This window comes from Sarcophilus harrisii, chromosome 1 (assembly GCF_902635505.1).
Source record: "Sarcophilus harrisii chromosome 1, mSarHar1.11, whole genome shotgun sequence".
Taxonomy (NCBI): Eukaryota; Metazoa; Chordata; class Mammalia; order Dasyuromorphia; family Dasyuridae; genus Sarcophilus; species Sarcophilus harrisii.
The window spans coordinates 330,628,435-330,641,271 of NC_045426.1; the positions used below are offsets into that span (position 1 = coordinate 330,628,435).

Sequence of the window (12,837 nt, forward strand, 5' to 3'; positions counted from 1 at the left end):
TCATCTGGACCATTTATTATATACAACTGTACTATAAACACCAAGAGATCAAAGATAGCAGACATTCTTTGTATTTCTACTGTCAAATGAAATGCTTGATAACAAATTCTTCTGGGTGATTATTTTTTTTTCATTTGAAACAATCTTTTAAAAGGTTTTTTTTTTTTGCTTTATACAATGGCTTCTGTTTCATTTCAGCTTTCCAAACATAACATCTTAAAATACTTATTTTTTGTTTCTTTGTTGATTTATATTTCGCTTTTTGGTAGTTTTTGTTATAGGCACTTCAGGTGCTTACTGAATAAGTGTGATTTCAGGATTTTCACTTATTTCCATTTCTGGTCTACATGGGGAAGTAAAGTAAGCTTCAAGGGGCACGTGACATGATGGTACTTAATGATCTAATAGACATGAGAGCAAAAATCATTAAGTATCATCATGCCATGTTCTACCAAAAGCCAAATCAAGGCATTAAAATATCATTTTAAGTAAATTAATATTAAACAATGATCAATAACACTGAAACTTTTATTTCAAGAGTTGTTCTCTATTCTCTCCAAGAAGTTGATTAAATTGTATGCTCCATTATTTGCTAATAAAGCAGAGTTGCCAAAAATATGGCAAACAAAAAGTGAAAAAAAAAAGATATCTTTCCAACCCTACCTTATGTGTTATCCATTCTCGTCCGTACTGATAGACGTTATTAGCTGCAGAATTGAGAGCTCTTTGAACTACCTGAGCTTCAGGAAGCCAACTGATATTTAAAAAAAAAAAAAAGACACAGATTAAAGAATATTTTAAATAAATGTCAGATAATTATCACAGAATCATGAATGTACACATGTAAACTACCTAAGGGATGAGAATGAAGCTTTATCTCTTCTTCTTTTTTTAATTATAGCTTTTGATTTACAAGTTATATGCATGGGCATTGACAACTGCCAAACCTTTTGTTCCAATTTTTCCCTTCCTTCCCTCCCACCCACTTCCCCAGATGGCAGGTTGACCAATACATATTAAATATGTTTAAGTATAAATTAAATACAAAATTAGTATACAGTCCAAACAGTTATTTTGCTGTACAAAAAGAATCAGACTCTGAAATAATGTACAATTAGCCTGTGAAGGAAATCAAAAATGCAGGCGGACAAAAATATAGGAATTGGGAATTCTATGTAATAGTTCTTAGTCATCTCTCAGAGTTCTTTCGCTGGGTGTAAGCTTTATCTCTTCTAAACCTATCTCGTAGATTTGGCCTAAATTCTTTATAGGGGTGTTCTGCACTCCAAGATTTATTTTTCTCTCTCCAAGAATTTCTACCTTAGTTGTCTTTAGATTGTTCTAAGGTCATTTAGACTTGTTTAGTTTTATTTATTGAGACAGATTAGGGAGATATAAATTCTGCCAGAGAATTTATTTTGAATAATAATTGTATGGGGGAGAGAAATAAAATAAAATATCGACTTTTCCCTCTTTTTCTTTAGCAACAACAAGATGGCACAGTGGATAGAGTGCTAGACTGGGAATTGGGCACCTTGAGTTTAAATCTACCTTAGATACCAGTCTTGTGACCTTGGGCAAATACTTCATTTAATCTGTTTGCCTCCATTTTCTCAACTATAAGGAATAATAATGGTTACCTATTTCCTATGATTGTTGTAAAGATCAAATGAGATAATATTTGTAGAGAGAGCATGGTATCTAGGCACATGTTAGAGGCTATATAAAGCTAGCTTTTATTTTTTAAAAAAGAAAATTTTGGATTATGAAATCTTTTTAAAATGAAGATAAGGTATCCATAAACTGGTAAGCATTTTTTATTCTCTCAAATAATTTTTTAAACAAAATAAAATCTTTTAAAATATATCCTTGACTATGATATCAAATCATTACAATTACCCTAAATTAATTGATAAGTATTCACACTCAAAAATATGTTAGAAAAATGCCATCCCTGTGCCTTTTTAGTTTTTTAATTGGTGGCTCTTTCTGTAGATATTTGGGGCAGATGTTAGAAGACATGTTTTTATTCTTTTGAATAAGAGGACATTAAAAGAACTGGGAGAGGAGAAAACAGAGACAGGAGCATCTAAGGAGATTTAATTCCAATAATAAATGACAGGAATCTTGCAACAAAGTGACCGCATTAACCTGGAGTTCTGTGTTTTTGTTTTGTGAGAGGCCAGGGATGAGGAAGGGCTGGACCTGTGATTTCATTGGCATTGGGAACTTCAAATGAGAAAACCCTCTCTCTTAGTACATTCTGGCATGAGTTCTGCATCCTACAGTCTTAGATTTGTTCTAGGTCAGAGGTGGATGGAAGGCCAGCTTCGGTGTGAAGAATACCTGAATTTTAGTTCTACCTTTTGATATGTACTATCTTCATAGGCCACTGGGCAAATCATAAAACCTCAAAGTGCTCTAGGCTCTAAGCATGAAGCTGCAGACAGGATGTTCCCTGCCTTAGTAAAAAGAGGCGAAATCTCAAGCCTAGGACCTGTCTTGGTCCCTTATGGTCAAAGTGAAAACATGTAGAGAGGTCTTCAATAACTACTAGCTTTAGAATGGATCACTTCTTACACAGGAAGTGAAGATTTCCAAGGTCTTTAATATCTGGGAGAAAGCAATTTTTATAATTAAATTAGCATTTCTACATAAAGCAGAGCCTATTCTACTCCATTTTTTAAAAAGTCTTCTTATCAAGGGAGGAATGCCGAACCTCATTCACCATTCCTACTACTCTGGTCAAACCTCAGACTTCAGGAAGTGGCCTTACTTCGCCCATTCAGGGTGGTTGGCAACAGTCTCATTGATTAAGTTGCTTGTGACTTGAATCATATGTACACTCTCTTGATGCACCTAAGTTAGAAGGAAAGACTGAATGAAAAGCAAATAATGTTAAACTTTTTTAAATGAACAACTACTAGCAAAAAACGTTTCAACTTAGAATTGAGCTTGTATCAACCATTCAACAAATAAAAGGCAATGTGAAATGAGACAGAGGGCTAATTTTGATGTCTGGAAAACCCCAACTCAAATTCTGCTTCTGACACAGTTGGGTGGGATAGCACTGGAAAGTCATTTAATATCTCAGTGCCTTGGCAGCTCTGCAAGACTTAAATTTCAGAGAAGCTTTCTACTTCTAAAGTAAAGGAAATTTAGATTTCTCTTTAATATGTCATTGTTTAGTCATGCTGCTGGCAGAGGTAAGGAGAGAGAACTCTGTTAATGTGCATAGTCATTAATGATATTTCCTAAATGTGAGCTGCAACCTAGTAAATTTCTCCTTTTAAAGGGCTGAGATAAGGATTCATATGCCATGTGCAACCCAATGAGAGCAATAAAGAAGATGGACATGGCGGCACCAGTCCCCTAATCTTAGGGTCCTCTTAAATCTGCCAATAGGAAGGGAGAGACATAATGCAGAAGTTTGTGGGTGCACTTTGTGAGGATCAGCAAGGAAAAAAGTTAGATTACAGCCAACTCTGGTCCCATGAATCTAGATCTGAATAAAGACAGCAGGAAACAGAAAGCAACCAAAGTTGTATAAGAAAAGTCAGAAAGCATTTAAAAGCTGTTTTAAATGTGATAATAATAAAAGTATTTAATGAATTAATACATAAATAAATTCAATTCAAACATTTACTAAGTGTCTACTATTATGTGTTGCTTACTTTTCTGGTTCAAATTAAAGTAACACTTAGGAATATGCTGATAGCAGTATTTGTGTTACTGTAAATAGTAGAGTCATCTTCTGATGCTAATTCCAAATAAAATTTTAAGTACGATACCTTTGCTGTAAGGAGTAGAGCCAGAAGAAGGGTCCCTATTACTAGCAAAAATATGATGAAAATGCTGATTATTTTATCTAGCATTTTCTCCAACCATATGATCATCTGTGGGAAAAAAAAGAAAAAAAAGGATATAAAACAGGATTCACAAAATTATGTTCTATCAAATTTTATTTATTCAAATGCAAGACAGACTATATTCTTGGCAATAGAAAATATGGCATTTGAAGAAATGTTAAAATGTAAGCAATTCTACAAATGAAATTATTAAATGTACACCACAGAACTTACGTTGTAAATCCTCCTAACATTCACAAAAAAATCTGCCAAGTAAAATTTGGTACATTTAATTTCTAAGTTTAGCTTTTTATTAACACCTGTAAATCCTGTCTTCCACTTTATTGATTTTTAATTTTTTTTTTAATTTTGTGAAGCTATTGGGGTTAAGTGACTTACCTAGAGCCACACAATTAAGAAGTATTAATTGTCTGAAGCTGAATTTGAACTCAGGCCCTTCTGACTCCAGAGTAACCCTCATACAAACATTTAAAAAATAAACCTAAATCACTGCCAGGTTTTACTAAAGTTTAATTTAAAGAAAATTATATTAAAGAATATTTTTAGTACTAAAATCATGTCTAACCAGCAAAGAGTACAGAATTATTATCTATACTACCTGTAATATAGTTGTCTTAAATTAATACAAAGAAATTAAAAGCAACAAGTTTAATGTGGAAACATCTTTTTTAAAGATCTGATTTATTAAAACTAAGAACTAACTTACTAAAATGTAGGAAAATCTGATTTATTAAAACCTAGGAATTTAGTTTATTGACCCGACTGAAAAATGTTTATTAAAAAAGGCTTTCACAAACTAAATGATTTTTCTTTTGGGTTAATTATTTCCGCCTTAATTTCTACTCATTGTGAAAAGCTAAACATACCTCAGTTTTCTGAAGTTTGCACAAAAATATACATTATTTGTTAAATGATTGTGAAAATATGGCAATGTCTTCTTATACATGTAAAATTTCTGCCAATATCCCACCAATTTTTTTTTTTAATACATCAAGATCTTGTCTCTTATTTTCACTAAAAAAGTTGTTTAAGAACTAAAATTTTATAAGTGGTGGTTGCTGAAAAATAACATTTTATTTCCTTCAGACTTACTTGCTGAGTAATTTTGCAAATGAAATCTCTATTTTCCTTCCCCAATAAAGATAATTAATATTTTAGAAAACAAAATAATTGTGCACAGAGAAGATGGAAGTTTTTTTCCTTTATTACTAGTCATTCTGAGGAGAAAGATTACATACTTCTGAATACTACATTGCTTTAATATTTACAAGTGAGCCAAAAGATTCCATCAGTAATGAGAGTAATGTTCCCTTTTCTATAGACTTATTATATTAGTAATATTTAAATTATTTTATTTTCCCACAAGGCCTATATGGATGTCACCTAAGTTAAATATTGATGAAAAAGTATTGTGAAAAGTTTTTTTTTCTAAAAATTCTAACAGAAAACCAGTAAAAAATAATTTCAATAATAATTATTAGAAAATTATTGACTAACTGGTTTCTAAGTTACCTTCCCCCATTTCTTCCATGTAATTCTATACATAACTGAAGCTATAGTAGCTATATCAAAACTAGATTTATCCTAGAGAATACAGTTTATCTTTAAACGTATTTTATTAAAGCTAATGATATTAATTCATGAGGATTAATTTCCAATGCATGCTGTCAAAACACTCAAGACAAAAGCAACTGTAGGATAATGAACAGACATTTAAGATATGGAAGGTCTTTTTAAGATATGCCAGAATTTGAAATTAATAAAAAACAAAGTTAAACAACTTTATGTAAAACTTATCATTCTGAAATTGAAGAACTTATGCTATATCTTTATTCAATAAAGCAATGACATTTTCTATTTTAAAGAGAACAGGCTAGATATTTCTAAATAGTTTTTAAAAAAATAAATTCATTGGGAATTATAAATGCTTATCTATAACAGAAAGTAAATGATCTATAAACAGCATAAATCCCAATTATTGATATTTTAAAATGTACATATTTATAAAATTCAAAAAAAAAAACTCAAATTTTTTAATAATTTCCACTAAACCAAACTTAGCATTTGGATAGGGGATGAAGAAATTTTTTTCTCTGAAGTGCCACAACCCCCTAGAAAAAAAATCAACCAAGAGCCAGCAGAATAAAAAGTAACAATTTGATTCACTGTTGTTTTTAAGACTTAGAAAACAATTTATTTGTATATTTTAAAACTTAAGAACAGGGTACATAAACTCTTTAATGAGTATGTGATTGATAAGCTGTTCTTAGAGACAGGATAAATACCTAAGGCCCAGAAAGGGAAAACCCAAAAGGGGAAGAAGAGAATGAAAATGTTACAAGCTAGATGAGCAAAAGAAATCCAAAAAATAAAAACTAAAATGGACAGAATGAATCATAGAAGGTAAGAAATGAAAAGGATCTTTGGAAAAAGACACAAAAATAATATTTATATCATCTCTTTTAGGGAGGCAAAGAACTGAAAAGTAAGGGAGTTCTCTCATCAGCTGAAGAATGGCAAGTTTGGGAAGACATACACTGATGTAGACTGGATATAGCAGAACTAGGAAAACATGGTATAATGACCACATTGTAAAAATCAACAATTTTGAAAGACTTGAAGTCACTGATCAATGAAATGAATGCGATCCTTCTCCTGAGGAGAACAAATTATCTGTAATTTGATGAAAAGGTAATGATTTTTTCCATGTTGAACAAAGTAACATCCACCAACAAGGGTTTATTAGATAAGCACCTGCTTTGTGCCAGCGTTATATATAATCTCATTTTATCCCTTCATTTTTACAGAGAAAAAAAAGAGATGGATTTGGAGTTAAGGACTTGGGTTCTATGAGTTAGAATTTGTGCTACAATGGGCAAATCACTTCATCTCTCTGGGACTCAATTTCTTCATTTAAAAAACAAGGGAGTTGAACTTTTCAGCTCTAGGTCTGCAATCCTATGACTCACCAAATAGTAAATAGTGGTTAAATAGTAGCCATATCTTCTGATGCTAATTCCAAATAAAATGTTAAAGGGTTTTACAAAAATAGTCCTTTGAACTCTGGAAAAATCAAATTTAATTTTGTTCTATTTGGATCCTATTGGAAGTAACAAATTGTGGGAAAACAAAACAACTCTGCTGGGGGAAGGCAAATTAACCAGGAAAAAGGTTGAATATGAGCTAAAAGTAAACATACAATGAGTAGATTATTTAGTCCCACCTAGGACCAACTAGACAAAATATTATTTTTATCCTCAAAATGTAATGCTGCTTTTGTTAAGTATAACCCATTTTGCCACTTCTTTTGGATATTTTTATTCATATTTCAAACTGAGGATAATTTTGCCCTATAAATTTGTTTCATGGTAAGACTTTTGACCCTTCATAGTATACACAAAAGGGGAGAGTTGTCATTTTGGATAGTTTTTAAAAATGACTAACTTGGAAGCTACTCAGAAATAACTACCGATATAGACTAGAATGTCACAACTAATCTAATCAAATTAACTCATTTGAATTGTGATCTCCCTTCAAAACCACACAATTTAAATCAATTAAAAAAAATCCTCAGCTTTAGAATTATAGAAACAACTTTTCAAGTTATACTATAAAGGTGATACTTTAAAAAAATGCCATTTAATTACATACAAATATGTAGAAGAATTCTTACAACTTTTACAAAAAATGCAACTTCAATGTTTATTTAAATTGGGAAAGACAAAGATTGCTGTTTTGGGCAGATTTCAGGCATAGGTCAATATTTGCCATAATAAATTATAAATTAAATATTTTTACTACCTAAACAAACTTTAGAAGTTGAGGTGCTCATGGTATCTTCATTTTACTTTACTTTTTAACTAAATATATTCTTATCTTGCATTTGAAAGGAATACTGTCAGTGAGTAATGTGTCCATCCTAGAACCTAATAAAGTATTTCCAAAAAGTGTATTACAATCATGCTGTTTATCTAAAACACTACATCTCAGTTATTGCATTGGATTGGATAAAATTAGATTCTGCAACACCAGCTACCTGCTGGCCATTTCAAATCGTGTATCTCAACTTCAGTGTGTTTTAAACATCTCTATTTCTCTCCAGTCACACCCCAAGAGAATCCATCAATCTAACCAAACTGATCTCTCTTCTAAACTTCCCTATTTCTGTCAAAAATAACTTGGAAAGATGCAGTCGTACCTACCTGTGACCCAGGTTTGCAGTCCTGGTGTCATTTGTGAATCCTCATTCTTCCTTAGCCTACGTAACTAATCAATCAGAAAACATTTATTAAATGTCTACAATGTGCCAAGCATTGTGCGAAGCACTGGGAATATAAAGAAAGGTCTCTGCCCTCAAAGAGAATGTAGGGGAAATACATAAAAACAACCATGAATACAATGTAAACAGATAAAAGATAGTAAGATTAAGAATGATCAGAAAAGACTTCTTGCCAAATGTGGAATTTGAGTTGAGACCTGAAAGAATGCAGGAGTCAGAGATGAGGAGGGAGAGAATTCCAGGCAAGGAAAACAGTCAGGAAAAACGCTTCCAGCTGGGAGACGTCTAGTGTGAGCAAAGAAAGCCAGGGTCACTGGATCACAAAATTCGTGGAGAGGAGTAAAGTGTAAGAAGACTAGAAAGCTGGGAAAGGGCTTTAAGAAGGATTTTTTAAGCTATAGGATTTTATATTTGATCCAGGAGATAATAGGGAACATGTACATAAATACACACAGAATAAATACAAGATAGTCGGGGAGGGGGAGGCAGTTCTTATGACTGGAACTCCCAAGAAAGGAGAGTGTGAGCTTTGGCTCTAAGGCAGTGAGATTCTATGAGATGGAATGAGGCATTCCAGGCAGAGTAGACTGAGAATGCAAAGGTAAAGAAAGAAGGAAAGAGCTCCTCTGCAGGAAGAACACAAAGAAGGCCAGTCTGGCTCAACAGCAACTGTGGAAAGGGAAAAAGCAAGTTATGAGGCTGTAAAGTCTGTGGAGGTCTTTTTTTAAAAGGTAAACAATGGGTTATGGTAAATGAACATGTGAGATATAATTATTATTTTTATTTTGCTGAGGCAATTGCCCAGGGTCACACAGCTAGGAAGTATTAAGTGTCTGAGGCCACATTTAAATTCAGGTCTTCCTGACTTCAGGTCTGGGGCTCTATCCACTGCACCATCTAGCTGCTCCCGAGGGATATTATTTGTACCAAAAGAAATGATGAAAAGGATGGTTTTAGAGCAAACTGGAGAGATTTGAATGAAATGATGCAATGAAGTGAGCAGAATCCCTAAAGACAAACAACTGTCCCTTTGCCTTTGCACTGGTCTTTCCTCATTCCTGAAATGCACTTGCCTTCAGATTCCTTAATTCTTTTCAAAATCCAGCTGAAATATCACCTCCTCTGTGAAGCTTTTCCTGATGCCCTCCAGATAATAGTACCCTCCTTTCTAATCTATTTTAGATGGGGCACAATTACTAAATGTGTAACTAGAGCCTCTGGATTAAAACTGTCCCTGATGCTAATTACCTGTTTGATCTTGAGCTAATCATCTGACTTTACTGGGTCTCAGTTTCCTTAACTCTAACATGAGGAAATTATACTACATAGCCTCTGAAGACAATTGGAACTAAACAGATGATCCTATGGTTCCTGCTGCCTTGTCAATAGACTATATTCTTTGAGGGCAGAAACTCTTTAATTTTTGTCTTTTGTACACCCAATACTTGGCATACAGCACATAGCAAGCATTTAATAAAGCAACTATGTAATTTAAAAAAATAACATCAACAGAAGGACTTGTTTCCTTTCCAGTAAATGTTGTTTAATATTTTTAATGTATTCCCAATTTGTGAACCATTTTATGGAAGTGAGCTCCTGGCTGGTCATGACAAAACAAAGAATTCTATAGCTCATTAGAGATGGGGATTTCATCACATCTCTAATTTTTGAAAAATTATCACGAACATTATGACAATTTTCATATTTTATGACCTTCCATAGCTTATATAAAAATTATATTGACAGTTGGGAATTCTGAAGGAAACAGACTTGAAAAGCAAGTTAGGGGAAAAAAACCCAATGCATTATTAGTCAACCAATATGTGTATTTATTTACCTTCTTATTAAGCCAATGCCAGAGCTTGGAGATTGGAAGGAAGAGGGGAAATGAAAAGAGAAGAACAGTAGAAGATTATTAGAGAATGCAATGAAGGGAATAGATAGAGAAATTTGTCCAAAACATAAGAATATAATTGTTCCTGAACAAAGAGAAACTAAGAAAGAATAAAAAAAAGAGTAGAGAAATTTGTAATTCAATATTTTCATGTCCAAAAATCTACAACATTCTACTAAGTGAATGTTGACAGTAAAATGTTGCTAGTACAATTAAATAGTTTTAAAGGCATAAATGAAATATTTGAGGATTTTTCTTTTTATCAATTATATTAAAATTCCAAAGATTAGATTTACATTTGTGAAGGTTATTTTTATAAGCAATAAATCAAAATAATCCAAGAAGTTTATGAATTGATAATTACATACTGTTTTTAAAGCATTTCTACAAGTACAGATATGCTTTAACCTGTTCTGTATCATGAATAATAATTTCATGCATTTAAAAAATCTAAACGAATCTAAATAGTGCTACTTTGGTTCTCATAGCACTGGCTGAGGGATAAGGGAATAGGAAAGCATTTCAGGAATGCTTTTATAATAAATGTGCAAAAGATATAATATAAACTTAATTCATCAAAAATATTATGATACCCATGACACAAAACTTTCTAAAAACATCCTGAAGAAGTGAAGAAGGAAATCTGGATATTGCTAGGTATTAATAATTTCAAATTTGGAGTCAGCTCCTCAGGTTAAATCTACATGAATATTCATGAAAAGTGAAGTAAATAATGAATTTTGAATAGTATAATAATCAAATGTGTTAAACGTTTTCAATGTTGACTGAAGTAATTTGAATCTTGGATACATGCACTTCATATAATGAAAAGCGTTTACTTATGTGTCTAACAATGAAGAAAAATGTTAAAATTAAGTAAATTTGTTTTAAATCAGATAATTTATATATTTCTACTGTATTTAGTGACAGACTTCCTCCTGATTAAAAATAACTCACAAATATATGTGAAAATTAAAAACTTAATTTATAGATGAGTTAATTCCCAATTATCTGAATATGTTTTGATTTAAAAGACAATAATATACTCTTAATCTGTTACAAATGAAGAAGTAATATAAATGATAATAATAATGATGATGATATAAACATAGTATTTTCTTTTCTGTTTACAAATGCTAGCTTTATAACAAGTCTGTCAGGAAGTCGTTGTGAGCATTATTATTCTCATTTTCAAATGCATAAAATGAGGTTCAAAAAGATTAAGAGCATAAAATTAAGAGTCAGGAAACTTGGCTGCGAGTCTCAGCTGTGACATGATCTACTTGGGAATAAAAGTCCAGCGCACTAAGCTTCTGTTTCTTCTACTGTGTTTGAAAGTGAAAAATAATTAGGGAATAGGATGAGATTATCTTTCAGCTAGGAATATGAATCAAGAATCTTTTCAGTGTCACGGAGTAGAAGGAGGTAAACAGGACAAGTCTTCTGACTCCAATTCCCACGCTCTTTCCATTACACTTAACATAAAATTAAATCTCCTTAAAAGGTGCAACATGGACCTTTAAAAATGAATCCTATGTCTATTTCTGGGCTTTAGAGAAAAGATATTAGGAATTTATCACAGAAACAAGACTGAACTTTTGCAGGAAAGAAAATTAAAATAGGCCTTTTCTGGCTTGTGACTGATATAAGATACTTCTCAAGAAGTCACATTAATCTGTAATTACTGACATTAAACATTCATATCATAACTCGATCTTGGTTTTGCTATTCCCTTGTAAAGGAGATGCTCAATATATCCTAGGAGAAATTAAATGTAAAATCAATGACTACAAGAAAGAAAGCATTGATTCAACATTGAACTCATTTAACAATACTTTTGAAATTGTCTTTCTAGTAACATCTAGTAATATCTAGTAAGATATTTTATCTGTTATTTGAAATGTCTTTAAAAAACAATGATACTATAATAAACACACCCCACACTTGAAATATCATACCTTACTATCAACTTTTAACATGAACTTTCCAAGCCCTATAATGGGCCATGGTGTGAGAGCTTCTTGCCGTTCCTTCAAAAACTTTTCCAGAATTTGCCACCAACCATAGCAACGTTTCTTTAAGAAGTTGACAACTCCAAAGTGTATAATAAGTTTTTTGAGTATCCAGACTGTAATCAATTAAAAAAAAAAATAAAGAAGATTAAAAAAACTTTACTCAACTTTTATTCTAGAGATTACTGGAAAAATAAATGACTACATTTGTGTACTTAATAGAATCCACTAAAATCATTTTATAGATTTCTATAATGTCTTTAGAACTACCCTAGATCAGAGACTCTAAAGGTGAAATCTATGAATTTGTTTTTTAAATTGTGATTATATTTCAATATAATTGGTTTCCCTCCTAATCCTTTGTATTTTATTATATACATTTAAGAACATTAGTCTAAGAATAGATTAATGACACTAGAGCCTCATTGTAACAGAGTACTGGAATTTTTTTTTTTTTTTTTTTTTTTTTGCTGAGGCAATTGGGGTTAAAGTGACTTGCCCAGGGTCACAGAGCTAGGAAGTGTTAAGTGTCTGAAGCCACACTGGAACTGAGGTCCTCCTGATTTCAGGGATGGTGTCCTATCCACTGCACCACCTGCCCATAAAATACTGGAATTTAACTATGGAACCATGTATAATAAAGCGTTTCTGGTGACCTCAAAAATTCTTTCCAACTTAAATTCTATTTTCCCATTATAAAAATCTTATGAATCTAAAGTGATAGCACTTTTATTCTGTGAAATCATATCAGTAATTTTTGGCCATTTATAAGAAATGCAGTCT

General features: G+C 32.0%; 1 protein-coding gene across 2 annotated transcripts in view; it reads right to left on the reverse strand.

The window, feature by feature from the left end:
* TMEM245 (transmembrane protein 245) overlaps nt 1-12,837 on the reverse strand; it is a 94,287-nt gene that overhangs the window by 54,693 nt on the left and 26,757 nt on the right. Inside the window, exons 6-10 of one of the 2 annotated variants that reach the window (XM_031945554.1) lie at nt 12,001-12,170; nt 9,986-10,009; nt 3,792-3,896; nt 2,777-2,859; nt 664-754 (exon numbers count right to left, since the gene is read on the reverse strand). In XM_031945554.1, the coding sequence (XP_031801414.1) occupies nt 664-754; nt 2,777-2,859; nt 3,792-3,896; nt 9,986-10,009; nt 12,001-12,170 (473 nt within the window). The remainder of the gene's footprint in view (nt 1-663; nt 755-2,776; nt 2,860-3,791; nt 3,897-9,985; nt 10,010-12,000; nt 12,171-12,837) is intronic. The other variant, XM_031945555.1, reaches the window with a different exon arrangement.